General features: G+C 41.0%; 1 protein-coding gene across 2 annotated transcripts; it reads right to left on the reverse strand.

Moving 5' to 3' along the window:
• Positions 1-61: 61 nt before the first annotated feature.
• Positions 62-10,120, reverse strand: GATD1 (glutamine amidotransferase class 1 domain containing 1). Of its 2 annotated transcripts, none has more exons than XM_061610021.1 (8): positions 9,840-10,120; positions 6,956-7,032; positions 5,575-5,680; positions 4,373-4,480; positions 3,638-3,732; positions 2,404-2,497; positions 1,263-1,374; positions 62-879 (listed from the first exon to the last, which is right to left on the reverse strand). In XM_061610021.1, exons 1-8 carry the CDS (start codon positions 9,970-9,972, stop codon positions 870-872), a joined length of 735 nt encoding a protein of 244 aa, XP_061466005.1. In that variant the 5' UTR covers positions 9,973-10,120; the 3' UTR covers positions 62-869. The 2 variants fall into 2 exon arrangements, with proteins under 2 accessions (XP_061466005.1, XP_061466006.1); XM_061610022.1 differs by having other exon boundaries at positions 9,855-10,118.
• Between the last annotated feature and the right edge of the window lie 2,598 nt (positions 10,121-12,718).

The raw sequence follows: 12,718 nt of genomic DNA on the forward strand, positions 1-12,718 counted from the left end.
TTTGATGAGAGAGAGCAGATGTGGTTAATTTACCTTTCAAAAAAATCACTCAAGGCAAACCTTTTAACAGGGTGAAATATTTATTCAGTCCAACTGAGACAGCTTTTCAAACTTTCTTCTGTAGTAGTAAAAAGGGACTTCTGTACAATGAATAATCATGTGGAAAATAATACAGTTCCTTTAAATAAAATAACCTTTAAAAAAGCATTAACCAACCAGCACACTGTTACCAAAGCCCTAAGATTATTTTTTCTCCATTCATTTGTACTTTCTACGTGTATAGGATTCTTCATGGTCTTCGCCTTATTAAAAAAATCAGTTCACAGAATCGGGAATCAATTTTGTAGTTTACTGAACTGAAACTTACTGTAAATTTCAAATAATTTCGATCTGAAACCTAATTCAAAACTTTTAGCTGAAAGTGTAACAGGAACAGACATTCTCAGATTTTACTACACATTTAATTACCATATAGACCTAGCATAGATCCTGCCTGCGCAAGGATAATGGTTGAAACAAGCAAAAATTTGGACATCTGTGGTTGAAAGAGAAATATTTCAACCAATCTTCCTTACATATATGAAAGAGGAGATATAGGAATGTGTGATGCTAAGGTTCATTTGTTCCCATAGTACAAAGCCATAGGTTTGGCATGTTACATCTTAAGCAGGCCTTACTGTCTGTATTAACCAAAGATGTAAAAGACGATATTTTAAAAAGCAGAAAAACATTTAAGGTTCAACGCATTTAGACACTTTCACAGGATTTACAGTTCCAACTTTAAGAAACTGCAGAATTCTCTGTTCCATTTCCTCAAGCCAAAGTACTGTAGTAGTCTTCTGTATTCATCCCATTTACAAGTACCACCATCATTTTCGGCTGAATGAAACACATGACATAATATGTAACATCACTGTAACCAGGAGCTCACATCTAAACTACAGAGAGATTTTCACACTAACAAATTTACTAATAACATGCTAGAAAAACTGTACAAGCATCTGAACAGCCTAGGACATCTGCTTAATCTGGCTATCTGGAATTGGCCAAGTTATTAAAATATGAAATGGTACTGGTATAAACTGCCACTTAACTAGTCCTTAAGTAACTCTCACATCTTTAGCATTTAATAAGTATTTTTTTTCTTTTAAAAAAAAGATTTTTGGCCAAAATAATGAATTTTAATTAGTGTAAAACCAGCACCATGGTATCCAGAACTGGAGGGATGTGTCTGTAGTGGCAATTTCCCCACCTTTTCTCACCTGCCACTGCAAAGAAAAACAAGATTCTGGACAGCTGCAACAGTAGAATTGTCATTCTGACCAGTGACAAGGTGTCTGTCCAGCACAACATGTACTGCATCTGGTTTGCTGGCTGTATTGGGAGAAAAATATATATTCATGTCTTAATTGACATGCTACAACCTCCTTTTTTTCCTCTAACATGCAAGAAAAACTATACACTGACTGCTGTTGATTTAAAAATCAATTTAACCTGCCTAATAAGTTGAATTTTTTTGCCAATTTTCAAACATTTGCTTTTTATTCTCCCTTACAACTTGCAAAAACCCTCATGAAATGAAATGGGCTGCCTTCAAGTCAATTCTGACTTACAGCAACCCTACGAATACGGTTTTCATGGTACACGGTATTCAGAGATGGTTTACCATTGCCTTTCTCTGAGGCTGAGAGGTAGTGACTGGCCCACACAGGCCTGGCTCCAAATATGATTTAGATTATTGCAGATGAGCCACAATGATTCTTGGGCTATTGGGTCTCCTTTCCCTCCTAGTTTGCAATACAAAGAGAATGAAAGGTGTCTTTCGGTGTTTTACAATGTTACACAATTTGCTGCAAGAGGGTGCTGAGGGGATTTATAAGGCCACTGTGAATCTTACCACGCATGCTTAGCTGCCTGTTACAACATAAAGCCCACTAGAGGGCTCTCCAACAGGGCATTCAGATGCCCCTCATGAACAAGGATGACTATTTCTGAGATTGCAACAATGGAAATGATGCTACTGCAGGTTCAACTTAGAAATAGTTCTAGTCAGTACATTCTCGTTCAAACAAGTTGGGAGATTCACTGTGGAATGCTGGGTTGTTACGTCTCCCATACTCCTGCATGTTTTGTTGAAATATTAAATCAGATTGACCCAGGGCACAGAACAGGCTTTCACAGTATCTACAAAGCCACCTTTATATCCCTGTGCAGCATTTGTAATGCCAAATGCTATGGGGAAATATTCTCCAATACTTTCTAAGCTCCATAAGGTCTTACATATGCATCGTATTTTGCTTTAACGCAGTACTGACCAAAATACTCCTTTGTGGTCCTGCTCACATATTTACTTTATCAAATATTGATAGAAACCTGTAGCAACAGAATCTAAAAATGACATACCAGTAAAGTTAGCTCCCGAATCTTTTGCAAAGTCCTCAAAGATAATGGGCAAACTGGCAAAACTAGGCAGTCTTATTAGTTCACATACAGAGGGCTAGGAGAGACAAGAGAGTGTAGGATAATATGAATATTTACATTACAGTGCAGCAAAACATAAAGAGCAGTGGTTCCCAAACTTTCCCCCCCATGGACCACTTAAAAATTACTGAGGAAATTGATGGACCATTCAGTGATTTTTCTGCCTGTTACATCTATTGTAATGCATTGTGCTAGATGCTGTATGATTCTGAATTGTATTTTTATTGCTTATTTCTTACATTGTATTAGCGTGTTACAATTTGTACCCCATAGAATTCAAACTGCAGTACAATAAATGCAAGTAGAAGAAACAATAAAAATACAATTCAAAATCATTATGAATATTTAATATTGTGGACATGCTGTGGACCACCATCAGTTTGGGAACCCATCCTGTAGAGGAAGATACCATTTTCAGTAGGCTACCCAGCACCCTAGCTGCTTGGATTCTTGCAAAGAATACAGGACTAGATAGACCATGGTCAGACTAAGCTACACAGAATTACAACTGTTACAAGATACACATTCATCAGTGGGCCACAGGATTTTAGGTTTTTTAAAAGGGGGGTAGAATAAACATGAGCCCATCCCTGAAACAATCCATTATTCTCTTATACTTAGCATAAAAAATCATTTCAGAATGTGCACCTTTCCATTCCAATGCTATGTATGTCAACAGGAAATAGAAATACATGGTCCCCCTGATAATTAGGTAAAATTGCATAGTCCTGGGCTCCTACTGGGAGGAAGGGTGGGATCGAAATCTAATAATAATAATAGTGCTTATAGCTTACACCTATATTTATATTGATTATACTGTGATTTTCTTAAGATTGTTTTCCTAAATTGCTTTGAAGAGTCTCTTGGCTATAAAGCAGAATTTTTAAAAAGTAAATAAATATAACTTGTATTAGTCCCTTACCTTGTGGTCATCCTGAATTAAATGCCAGTAAATACATGCCTGGCTTCACCAAAAAAACAGCAGACCACCATAAGAGGCAGATCTGTGATTGTAATCTGGGAAGCCACAGGGAAAACCTTTCACACATAAAATGTAGACATAGGCTATTTCGCACAGGTCTTGGCGTAACAAAAACTTGTTTTTAGAAGAGTAATATATGAAAATTCATTGTTTTCTTAAACGTTCTGCACCTACCCCTGTTAAGCTGTATTCCTGAAATACCCAGGATTTGTCCTCATTTGTGGCACAGCATAAGGCAGCAACTCCATGTCCAACAGCACAAATGGGTTCTACAAAAAAAACCTACAAATTCCTATCCTGAAAAATTACAACTGATTTTTTAAAAAAGTTCAGTTATGCTACATAACATTCTTTTCATCTAATTTAAACAGGTATTTTTGTGATTTAAGACAGTAGCGAGCAACTTGTGGCCTCCATCTCCCATCAGCTCCAGTCAGCATGGCCAATGGACAGAGATTTTGGGAGCTGGCGTCCAACAACATATGGAGGGCTACAGTAGGTTCTCCACCACTGATTTAAGGCATAAAATCATTTGCAGGAATACTAATGGACTTAGTTAATCTCAACCATTTTGAGTTGACAGCATACATTACTTGCGAGGAGAGGCTGTTTAAAAAGACATGGGGGTAGTTCAATGTTGGTATTTGTAGAGTAATCAGTCCACACTGGAATATGCTATCTTAAGTATGCACTCACAGTGTTAAGTTCTAAACTGGCTACAATAGTTCTTATATTATTGAACTGAACAATAGTTTGCTACATTATCAATAATGAAAGAGTAAAGACTCCTGGGTTTTCACCCTGACCAGAAATAGAGAGATGAATTAGTCATAGCATCATTTTGCATGCTTCCTAATGTATAATATACTGTGTAAGAAGAAAAATAAATCCCCAAGAAAGTTTACCTACTGTTTTCAGAGCTGAAATGCTGCAATATTCTAGCTAAATAACCACTGTTTGCCAGATCCACCATAGCACCAGGACAGTCTGGAATCAACAAAGCATGGTACCTGGCACCTAGGGAGGAAGAACAAGCAAACAAACCATAGATATTCTTGCTATGATATGTGCATGTTCTATTTATTTCAAGACTAGCTAAAGGCTCAACAAGTTTGACGAGAGAAGGATGACTCTGTGGGATCTGTTCTGCTATTCAAGGGCATTGTACCTGGGGCAAGGGGTACAACCAGGCTCTGACCTATTACTCAAAACTAACCACAGTCTCCATAGACTCCAAGGTAAAGAATCCAGAGGGAAGCTTTAGAAATACAACCCTGGAGGTGCCTTCAGAAGAAGGGGCACTACTCTCCTTCCTCAGTGTCCCTGCCAGTGGCAGCTGCACCACCTAGTGTCAGGCTTTGTTCTCACAGCAACACTATCTCTAAGTGCAGCACTTTGTTACACAGGAATGATTGGCAGTCATTCCTCAGTATGGGAGAAATTAAAAGGGATGTACTCGAGAACACATTGGGGTGGGCCTTGATGGTCTCCCCCACCCCCCCCAAAAAAACCCTGTTAGAGCAGGCTAGATTCTTATTTGCCCCACTTGGCTCTCTCTTTCTAGGTCACACTGAAGCAGGACAAAATGTTTGGAAACTGCTCATGGGCATGTTTGTGTCTGCAATCTCCAGACTAGCTAATTGCCTATCAAATTTGATGGAAAAATGGGAGTCAGTGTCAACCATCCCATGGAAGGGGCAGTCCCACAAAGATTTCTGCTCCTAGTTCAGCTCTTATTCTTCCCCAGAGTGATCTGGTAGGTTATTAGCATGAAAGGACCAATTCAGATGTAACAAAAAATTATGGTGAGCCTTAGGCTAAAGGCATCCTCCCATTCACCTCTTCCTTTGCAGTCATGAGGAAAACCTTTCAATTTTAAACTAACCACAGTTCTCCGTGATGGCTGAACTATGTTTAAGCTATGGTTTGAAAAAAGCCAGGATCTAAAACTACTATTTGATCCTGGCTTGCTTTCAGTAGCTATAAGTGAAACAAACCACAGTTCCCCAAGTCTGGACATCTCAGGGAACTGTGGTTAGTTTAAAAGTGGAAGTGGAGCCTTTTCACGCAGAGAACACAGATGCTGAGTTGCAAGTTAAAAGGTACCTCACCATCAGTTGATTCCAGCTTGGCAGGATTTGCATAAGATTTCATACGGAAGTCCTGGATCCAACGTATGTTTGCATCATTAACACCAGTGAAATCAATTGACTTTCCCTAGCAGAATCATTGTTCAAAGCTCAATTAATGCAAATATATACAATACGCCTTTAGGTTAAATGCAAGAGTTTCTACATGGGCAAGATTTTATGAGAGCCCATTATTTTAAGATACACCACTTGTTATTGACTAAAAGAAGGCAGATGTTCCCAGGTTATGGTCTGAAGGCACATGAGGCCAGCACCCTGCTGAAGCTAAGCAGCGTCAGGTCTGGTCAGTGCCTGGATGGGAGACCGCTTGGGAACCATATGGGTTTCTATCATGGAAAGAAAGGAGGGGTATAAATGTAATAAATAAATAAATATGCCAAACAAGTGGCCCTGATTTTGTAAAACATGTACAACGTTACACATATGAACAGCACTGCAACTCAAACACACTCCTCTGTACTTCCCAACGAATACAGCTGAAAACTAGTTTTCTATTAAAAACAATATTTATTGTTCCGGTATTTCCAAGGAGTCGCAGACTCTGATGGTGGAAAGCACACCACATGAGGAGAGGGGAGAGCAGATGAGGGCTCTACAGAATGATAGGAGAGCAGGGATGGGCAACTCATTCAGCCAGAGGGCCTCATTCCCATGTGGGCAACCTTCTGGGGGCCACATGCCAGTGGTGGACGGGGCCAGAGCAAAAATGAGCAGATTAACTAATGTTAACTTTCTACAGTACGCTCGTTTCTACACACACACACCTATATCCTCCATCTAGGCAAGCAAGTAGTTCAAGGCCACATTCCATCCAGCGACAACACTTCACAGAGGGTGCAAAACAGATCCAGGAGGGGGTGTGGCTAGGTAGGAGGTGTGGCTTGAGAATCCCAAGGGCTAGACAGAGAGGCCTGGAGAGCTGTATTTGGTCCCCAGGCTTGAGGTTCCCCTTCCCTGTAGTAGGGGATGAACATTACTTTCTACTACCCTACCAAAAATAGCAGGCAAGGATTGTTCATATAATCTTCCCTCATGTTAATAGGAAATATACCCAATTCGCTCTCACCCACCATCCTTTTTTCAGTGAAAGAGCTGCCTCTTTCCTATCAAAAACATTTGGAAAGGTCCACATGCACATTTGGAGTCCAATTCTCCTGCTTCACCCAAGCAATTCTTTCAGCACTAAGCCCCCTGCACACGTAAAAATGGCTCTCCAAGGGCGGAAGAATATCCCCCATGGATTTTCACAGGTCTCCATTTGTTCTAAATAAGCCTAATACTGATGATGGAACTCTCTCTATCACAACAAATTCCACAGTTAAAAGTGAACATTCTCACTTACCCCTGGAGTAGCAACCTGCAGATTAAAAGCAGAGCTTGCCAGAGTAAAAGAGTGAAGGAAGGAGTCAGCAGATACACCTGGTGAACAGGAATTAAACAAAATGCATGGCTGTTGCTTTAAGTGAACATTTTTCATATGGTTGTTATTTTAAGTGCACGGTTTTCACAGTGCTAACCAGTTATTCCTGGTAATCATTTTAGTCATATAAGACACATTTTAATCATACACAATATTTATAGTAATAATAATATTTTCAAAAGGCAGCAGACTTATGTTTTTGGTAGCTGTCCCAAACAGATAAGCCAAAATAGGCAGAACATGCCAACCCTAACGGAATACATCAACAACATCTCAATTTTATAACTCCCGGAGAAAATATAACTGTGCCAAACATCTTTCAGAAGATTTGTAACAAAGGGGAGGGATATACAATAAGAAAGAGCCACCTCATCCTATGATCAAACAGAAAAAAACAAGCTCCAGTTATGGGCATTAATTGCTCTCGACAAACAGCATATCAGTTTCAAGTTCAGTATTTACATATCAGTAGACTAAGGGTTTTAAATGTATATATTAGAGACTGCAGAATTAAACTGCAGAATTAAAGTATGGTAGGTATTCCAGATTTTTATTTTTTAGATGTATACAAAAAGGATTGCCATATTGCTTATGCAAACAGACTGGCCTTCTTCCCTCTCTTCTTTCCCTGTCGCATTTGGGGCTGCCAATTTTAAACAAAATATTTATTTTGATACAAGACGCTGACGGTTGGCATTTGGCCTGGGACAAGAAGCATGATCAGGCCCTCCTCCCTAAATCTTCCTACAAACTAAATGTTACTACTTTCTTTAAACAAGTTTTTAAGTGACTTGGGTTCACTTAAGGCGAGAAAGACTGAAAATAAATGAAAGAAATTTACCAGAATGGGATAGTTAATATATTTATTAGAAATAACACTGTTCACAACCCCAAGTGAAAACAAATAAGCTTAACACTTTTAGTACTACTACATTACTAAACTGCTTAATTAGTAATGTTAATAAAGTTATGTGAATGTGAACTGGGGCCTACTACTATATGTTGCTCTTTGCCATGTCTGAATCATATTAATACATGTTGGTGCTTATTTTTTCAATTTATTTTATTTATTTAACAAAATTTATATATTGCTTGATTGTAAAAAAAATCTCGAAGCAGTTTACAAAAAAAGAATGATTGATAAAACAGTTAAGAGCAAGTAATTGAAATGTTTTAAAATCAATTTAAATTGTTTAGTCTGAAAAGATTAAAACACATCAGCATATGTGTGTCTGGATAGGCTTGTCTAAACAAAAACATTTAAGCAGGTGCAGAAAATACAGCGAAGGTGCCTGGCTGATGTCAATAGGCAGGGGGTTTCAAAGAGTAGGTACTGCCACACTAAAAGAACAATTTCTTGCAAGTACACCTGTAACATGTAAGATGTGCCACCTGTAACAGCATCAGTTCCACAGAATGAAGTGCTCAAATGGACGCATATACCGTAAGAAGGACCCGCAAGTAAACTAATCCCAAGCTTTATATACTCATAGTAACACCTTGAACTTGGCCCAGTAACAAATTGGCAACCAATGCAGTTCTCTGAGCAGAGGTGTTATATGCTGACAGGGTCTCACTCCTGTCAGCAATCTGGCTGCAGTATTCTGCACTAACTGCAGTTTTCTGGTCAAGTACAAAAGAAGCCCCGCATAGAGTGCATTGTAGTATTCCAGTCTTGAAGCCACCAATGCCTGAACTACTGTAGTCAGACTCTCCCAGTCCAGGAATGGTCATAGTTGTCTTACCAGGCACAGGTGATAAAAGGTACTTCTAGCCACTGAGACTACCTGAGCCTCCAGTGACATATCTGGATCCGTAAGCACCTCCAGACTCAGTACCTGCTCCTTCATCCAGGCCAGGCAATTGCCCAATTTCTCGGACATGGGAACCACTCACCCACAGTACATCCATCTTGCCAGAATTCAAGCTCAGTTTATTTTCCTTCATCCCTCCCTCCGCTATGTCCAGGCACCAGTCCAGGGCCCACACAGTCTCTCCTGATTTGGATGTTATGGAGAACTAAAGCTGAGTGTCACCAGCATACTGATGACGCCTTGCCCCCAAACTCATAATGACTGCTCCCAATGGGTCATATAGATATTAAATCGCATTAGGACAACTGCCACGGGGCTGAAAGACAATCAGCCAACACTACTCTCTGGACCCGGTCCGATAGGCAGGAGTGGAACCACCTTAACACGGTACCCCCAATTCCTATTTCACGGAGCTGGTCCAGGAGGAGACCGTGATCAATTACATCAAAAGCCATGCAGAGATTGAGAAGCAGGAGCAAGGTAGCACGCCCGTGCCACTCTCTTTAAAAGTTATCCAAGTAGACTTGGATATGCTAAGAGATTTAGCAACAGACATTATAGCCACTCACTAGTTTGTTGAGATCCCAAAGTTTAGTTTGCAATGGATTTTTTTTCCAGGGTCCAGGCCACCAGAGGCCCAGGCCCAAGATTTTGCCCCCTTGTCCCCCCTTCTCAGCAACTTTGACATGACAGACAAAAATATTAAGAGGCCCTCCCCCTCCCCGCAGAGCTAGAAATGCTACTCGCAGGTATTACGCAACTCTGCGTAAAGTGTACGTGGTTGAGCCAAGCTCCCGCGGGCACTTCTGCCCGTCCTATTCCCAGAGAGAGAGAGAGAGAGAAAGATCACCCCAAGCAACAACCCTCCCCGCCGCCCGCATTCCTTCTCCATCCTCAACAGGGTTGTGAGTGAGAGAAACTGGAGAGGCGAGACGCCGCCTAGAAGGGCGGTGGGAAGCAGTTGGGAGGGCGAACGGCGGAGCCTGCCTGACCTCGCCATGCCTCACCTGCCGCAGCCGCGCTAGCCGCAATGAGGCACGTAGGCTTGCTGACCCTCTCCGACATGATGGCGCTGGCCGCGGAGGCTCCCCTCGTGAAAGCGGAAGCAGGCGGCTGCCTTCTCATGCGCTCCTGGCCTGGGAGGGGAAGCCTAGCGTCGCCTCCAACTCAGTACTATCCCTTCTCAGCTCTGCCTGCCCGCTCGTCAGGCCGGGTTCGCACTGCGCAGGCGCCATCAGCGACCCTTTTGAGCCGGCGACTGATGATACAAGGGGACAGATTACATTGGGCTTTCCTCAAGGGTGTTTCCTCCGACCATCCTTCGGCCGGCTGTGGTGGATGCCGGGAGGGGGGGGAATTAGGGTATGGATGGGGGCAGGAGAGACGAGTTCGTGGGGAAAATATCAAAAGCCTGTATATAGATGATAGCGTACAGAAAATTAAAAGTTGCTTTTTTTTAAGCAGCAAAACTTTTTTTGTTTGTTTTCTATTTGTTTATTTCTCTGGGCTAAATAGATACCTTGATTTGTTACGACAAGAATTTAGACCATCTCAGTCTTTCACCGCCCGCAGAAGGTCACTGTCGCCATAGGCTTAAACATGACTAGTAGAAATAGGTCTGTCAATGATAGTTAATAAATATCACCAAAACACCAGATCCTACATAAGTTGGACTAATGACCCACCTATGACAGAAAAAACATCAGTCGCGGGGGGAACAAGTTCAGCCTCCTTTTACACTGTGACAAATTAATTCTGCTCCAAACAGCAGGGAAAGACAACCGGAAAGATGTTACCCTCACGTGCTGCACCTGAGCTTTCCAAAGGCACCTGGCTGACCGCTGTCAAAAACAGCATGTTGGGCTACATGGACTTTTGAGCTGATCCAGCGGCACAGCTCTTAACAGTTTTATTCTGCCAAGTCACAATGAAAGAAATCAGGAAAAGAATTATTACGTGATTTTGTTTGCAAGAAGTCCCACTGTGGTCAGGGGGGCTTACTCCCTAGCAAATGTGTTTAGGATGGCAGCCTGTTTGTCTAACATGCTAGGTTCTGGGACATCATCAAGAGACAACTGGCTTCCTACTAGAAAATGAGGAGCAAAAGGAGGATTGCCCCTTATTACATAGGACAAGAAGCCCATAGGACAAAATAGGCTTCCATTATTTCACAGTAATATAGCTCTGTACAATTCTGTATTCAATAATTCCATGCTCTCTCTTACTTCAGCTATTTCCACACAACCCTAACTGAATCTAGGTGCCGTAGTCTTTCCCAGTTATCTTACCTTATGATTACTGACTTTTATCTTTAATAAAATTACTCTGGTAATGACCTCTCTGGGAAAATGTGGAGGCCATTTGATGCTGCTTAAAAATAGGTGGAAGCCGCACATTAAGCAGACAGTAGTCACTTGTTTAAAAAGCAGGATACGTGTGTGAGCTTAATTTCATATCAAGGCTTCTGATTGGTTGTTGAACTGACATGGAAGAACTTATCTGGGGCAGGAAATCTGCTCTATTGATTCTTGATACTGATTTATTTTCAAAATCAAAGGCACAAAAAATGATTTAGCTCACACCAATGTAAAATCCCCAAAACTCTAAAAACTCTGTTGCTAGGATATTGGAATTCCTGAATCTATGTCACAGAATACCAAAAGTTTTACTTTTTCTGTACTGATTTCTTCTGCACTTGCCAATTAGAGGTACATAAGCATTTCAGTCTGTAAGACTGTACTGTATTGGTTGGTAGCAATAAGCAAAATCCATCTGAAAGTTTATAGTTTATAGAAGACTGTAAAGCATACCTATATGGGGGTAATCCCCCGAATATATATATCCATTGGATGCTGCCTCACATACCAATGGTATTATGCAAAGTGCAGTTGTTAGCAACTTGCTTTGAAAAAGGCCATGATTGCTTCAAAACATAGCCTGACATTTTTCTCACCTGCAGGGAACCAGGAACTGATTGTTCTTTTTGGAAGGATGTTGCCTTTTAATCCTAAAAGGTGCAAAGGGGAGAATGGCTGACATCAGATGAGGTGATTACACAACACCAATTATGTGCTTTCATTTACAGAGAATATCCATTTTAGCTCAGGTATATTATGTATGACAATAATCTGCTGACTCTCCAACATTGAAGAGGGACAAATTATATGAGGACATAGGATTATTTGTTATTTTATTTATTATTGAGGGCATAGGATTGGGCTGCATTTCATTTATTTGAAGTGAAGTTCGTGTTCAGTGCCTTTCTCCCAATGAAGTATAAGATTGTAGTCCTAAAGTTTTATGTGACCACTAAAACGTCCCTTCTTGTGGCATTATCCTAAGATAACAACCTCTGAATTAATTCCAGCTTCAAGGTAAACCAGAGACCCCATGCAAAATCAAGAGCTTTTCTTATATTTATTTCATAGTGATCCACAATATATGGCTGTCATCCAGGTCAAGCCCAAGACATTTTGCTGACTGAGGCACAGGGCCAGCAATTCCACGAGGCAAGCTGAGACAATTGTCTTGGATGCAGGGATGTGTAGTGAATTGCCCCCCCCCAAGGTACTTGCTTGCCTTGCTGCTGCTACCACCACTGCTATCCACTTACCCAGTGAAGCTCCTGTGGAGTTATCTCCTCCACTTCCTCCCTGCCTCACTCTGAGGAACATGTAGAGTCTCTGCCTGGGTGTTTTTAAAGTTGCTGTTCCGAAAAGTACTTTTTTGACAGAAGGCATTACAGCACCATTACATATGTTTGTTGAGTAGCCTGCAGTTTTCCTCTTGGATACATGCACCATGTTTTCCCTATAAGGCTATAATGTGCAGCTTTACATAGGAACAAGTCCCAATGTACTCACAGTGAGAC

This window comes from Rhineura floridana, chromosome 2 (genome assembly GCF_030035675.1).
Source record: "Rhineura floridana isolate rRhiFlo1 chromosome 2, rRhiFlo1.hap2, whole genome shotgun sequence".
NCBI lineage: Eukaryota > Metazoa > Chordata > Lepidosauria > Squamata > Rhineuridae > Rhineura > Rhineura floridana.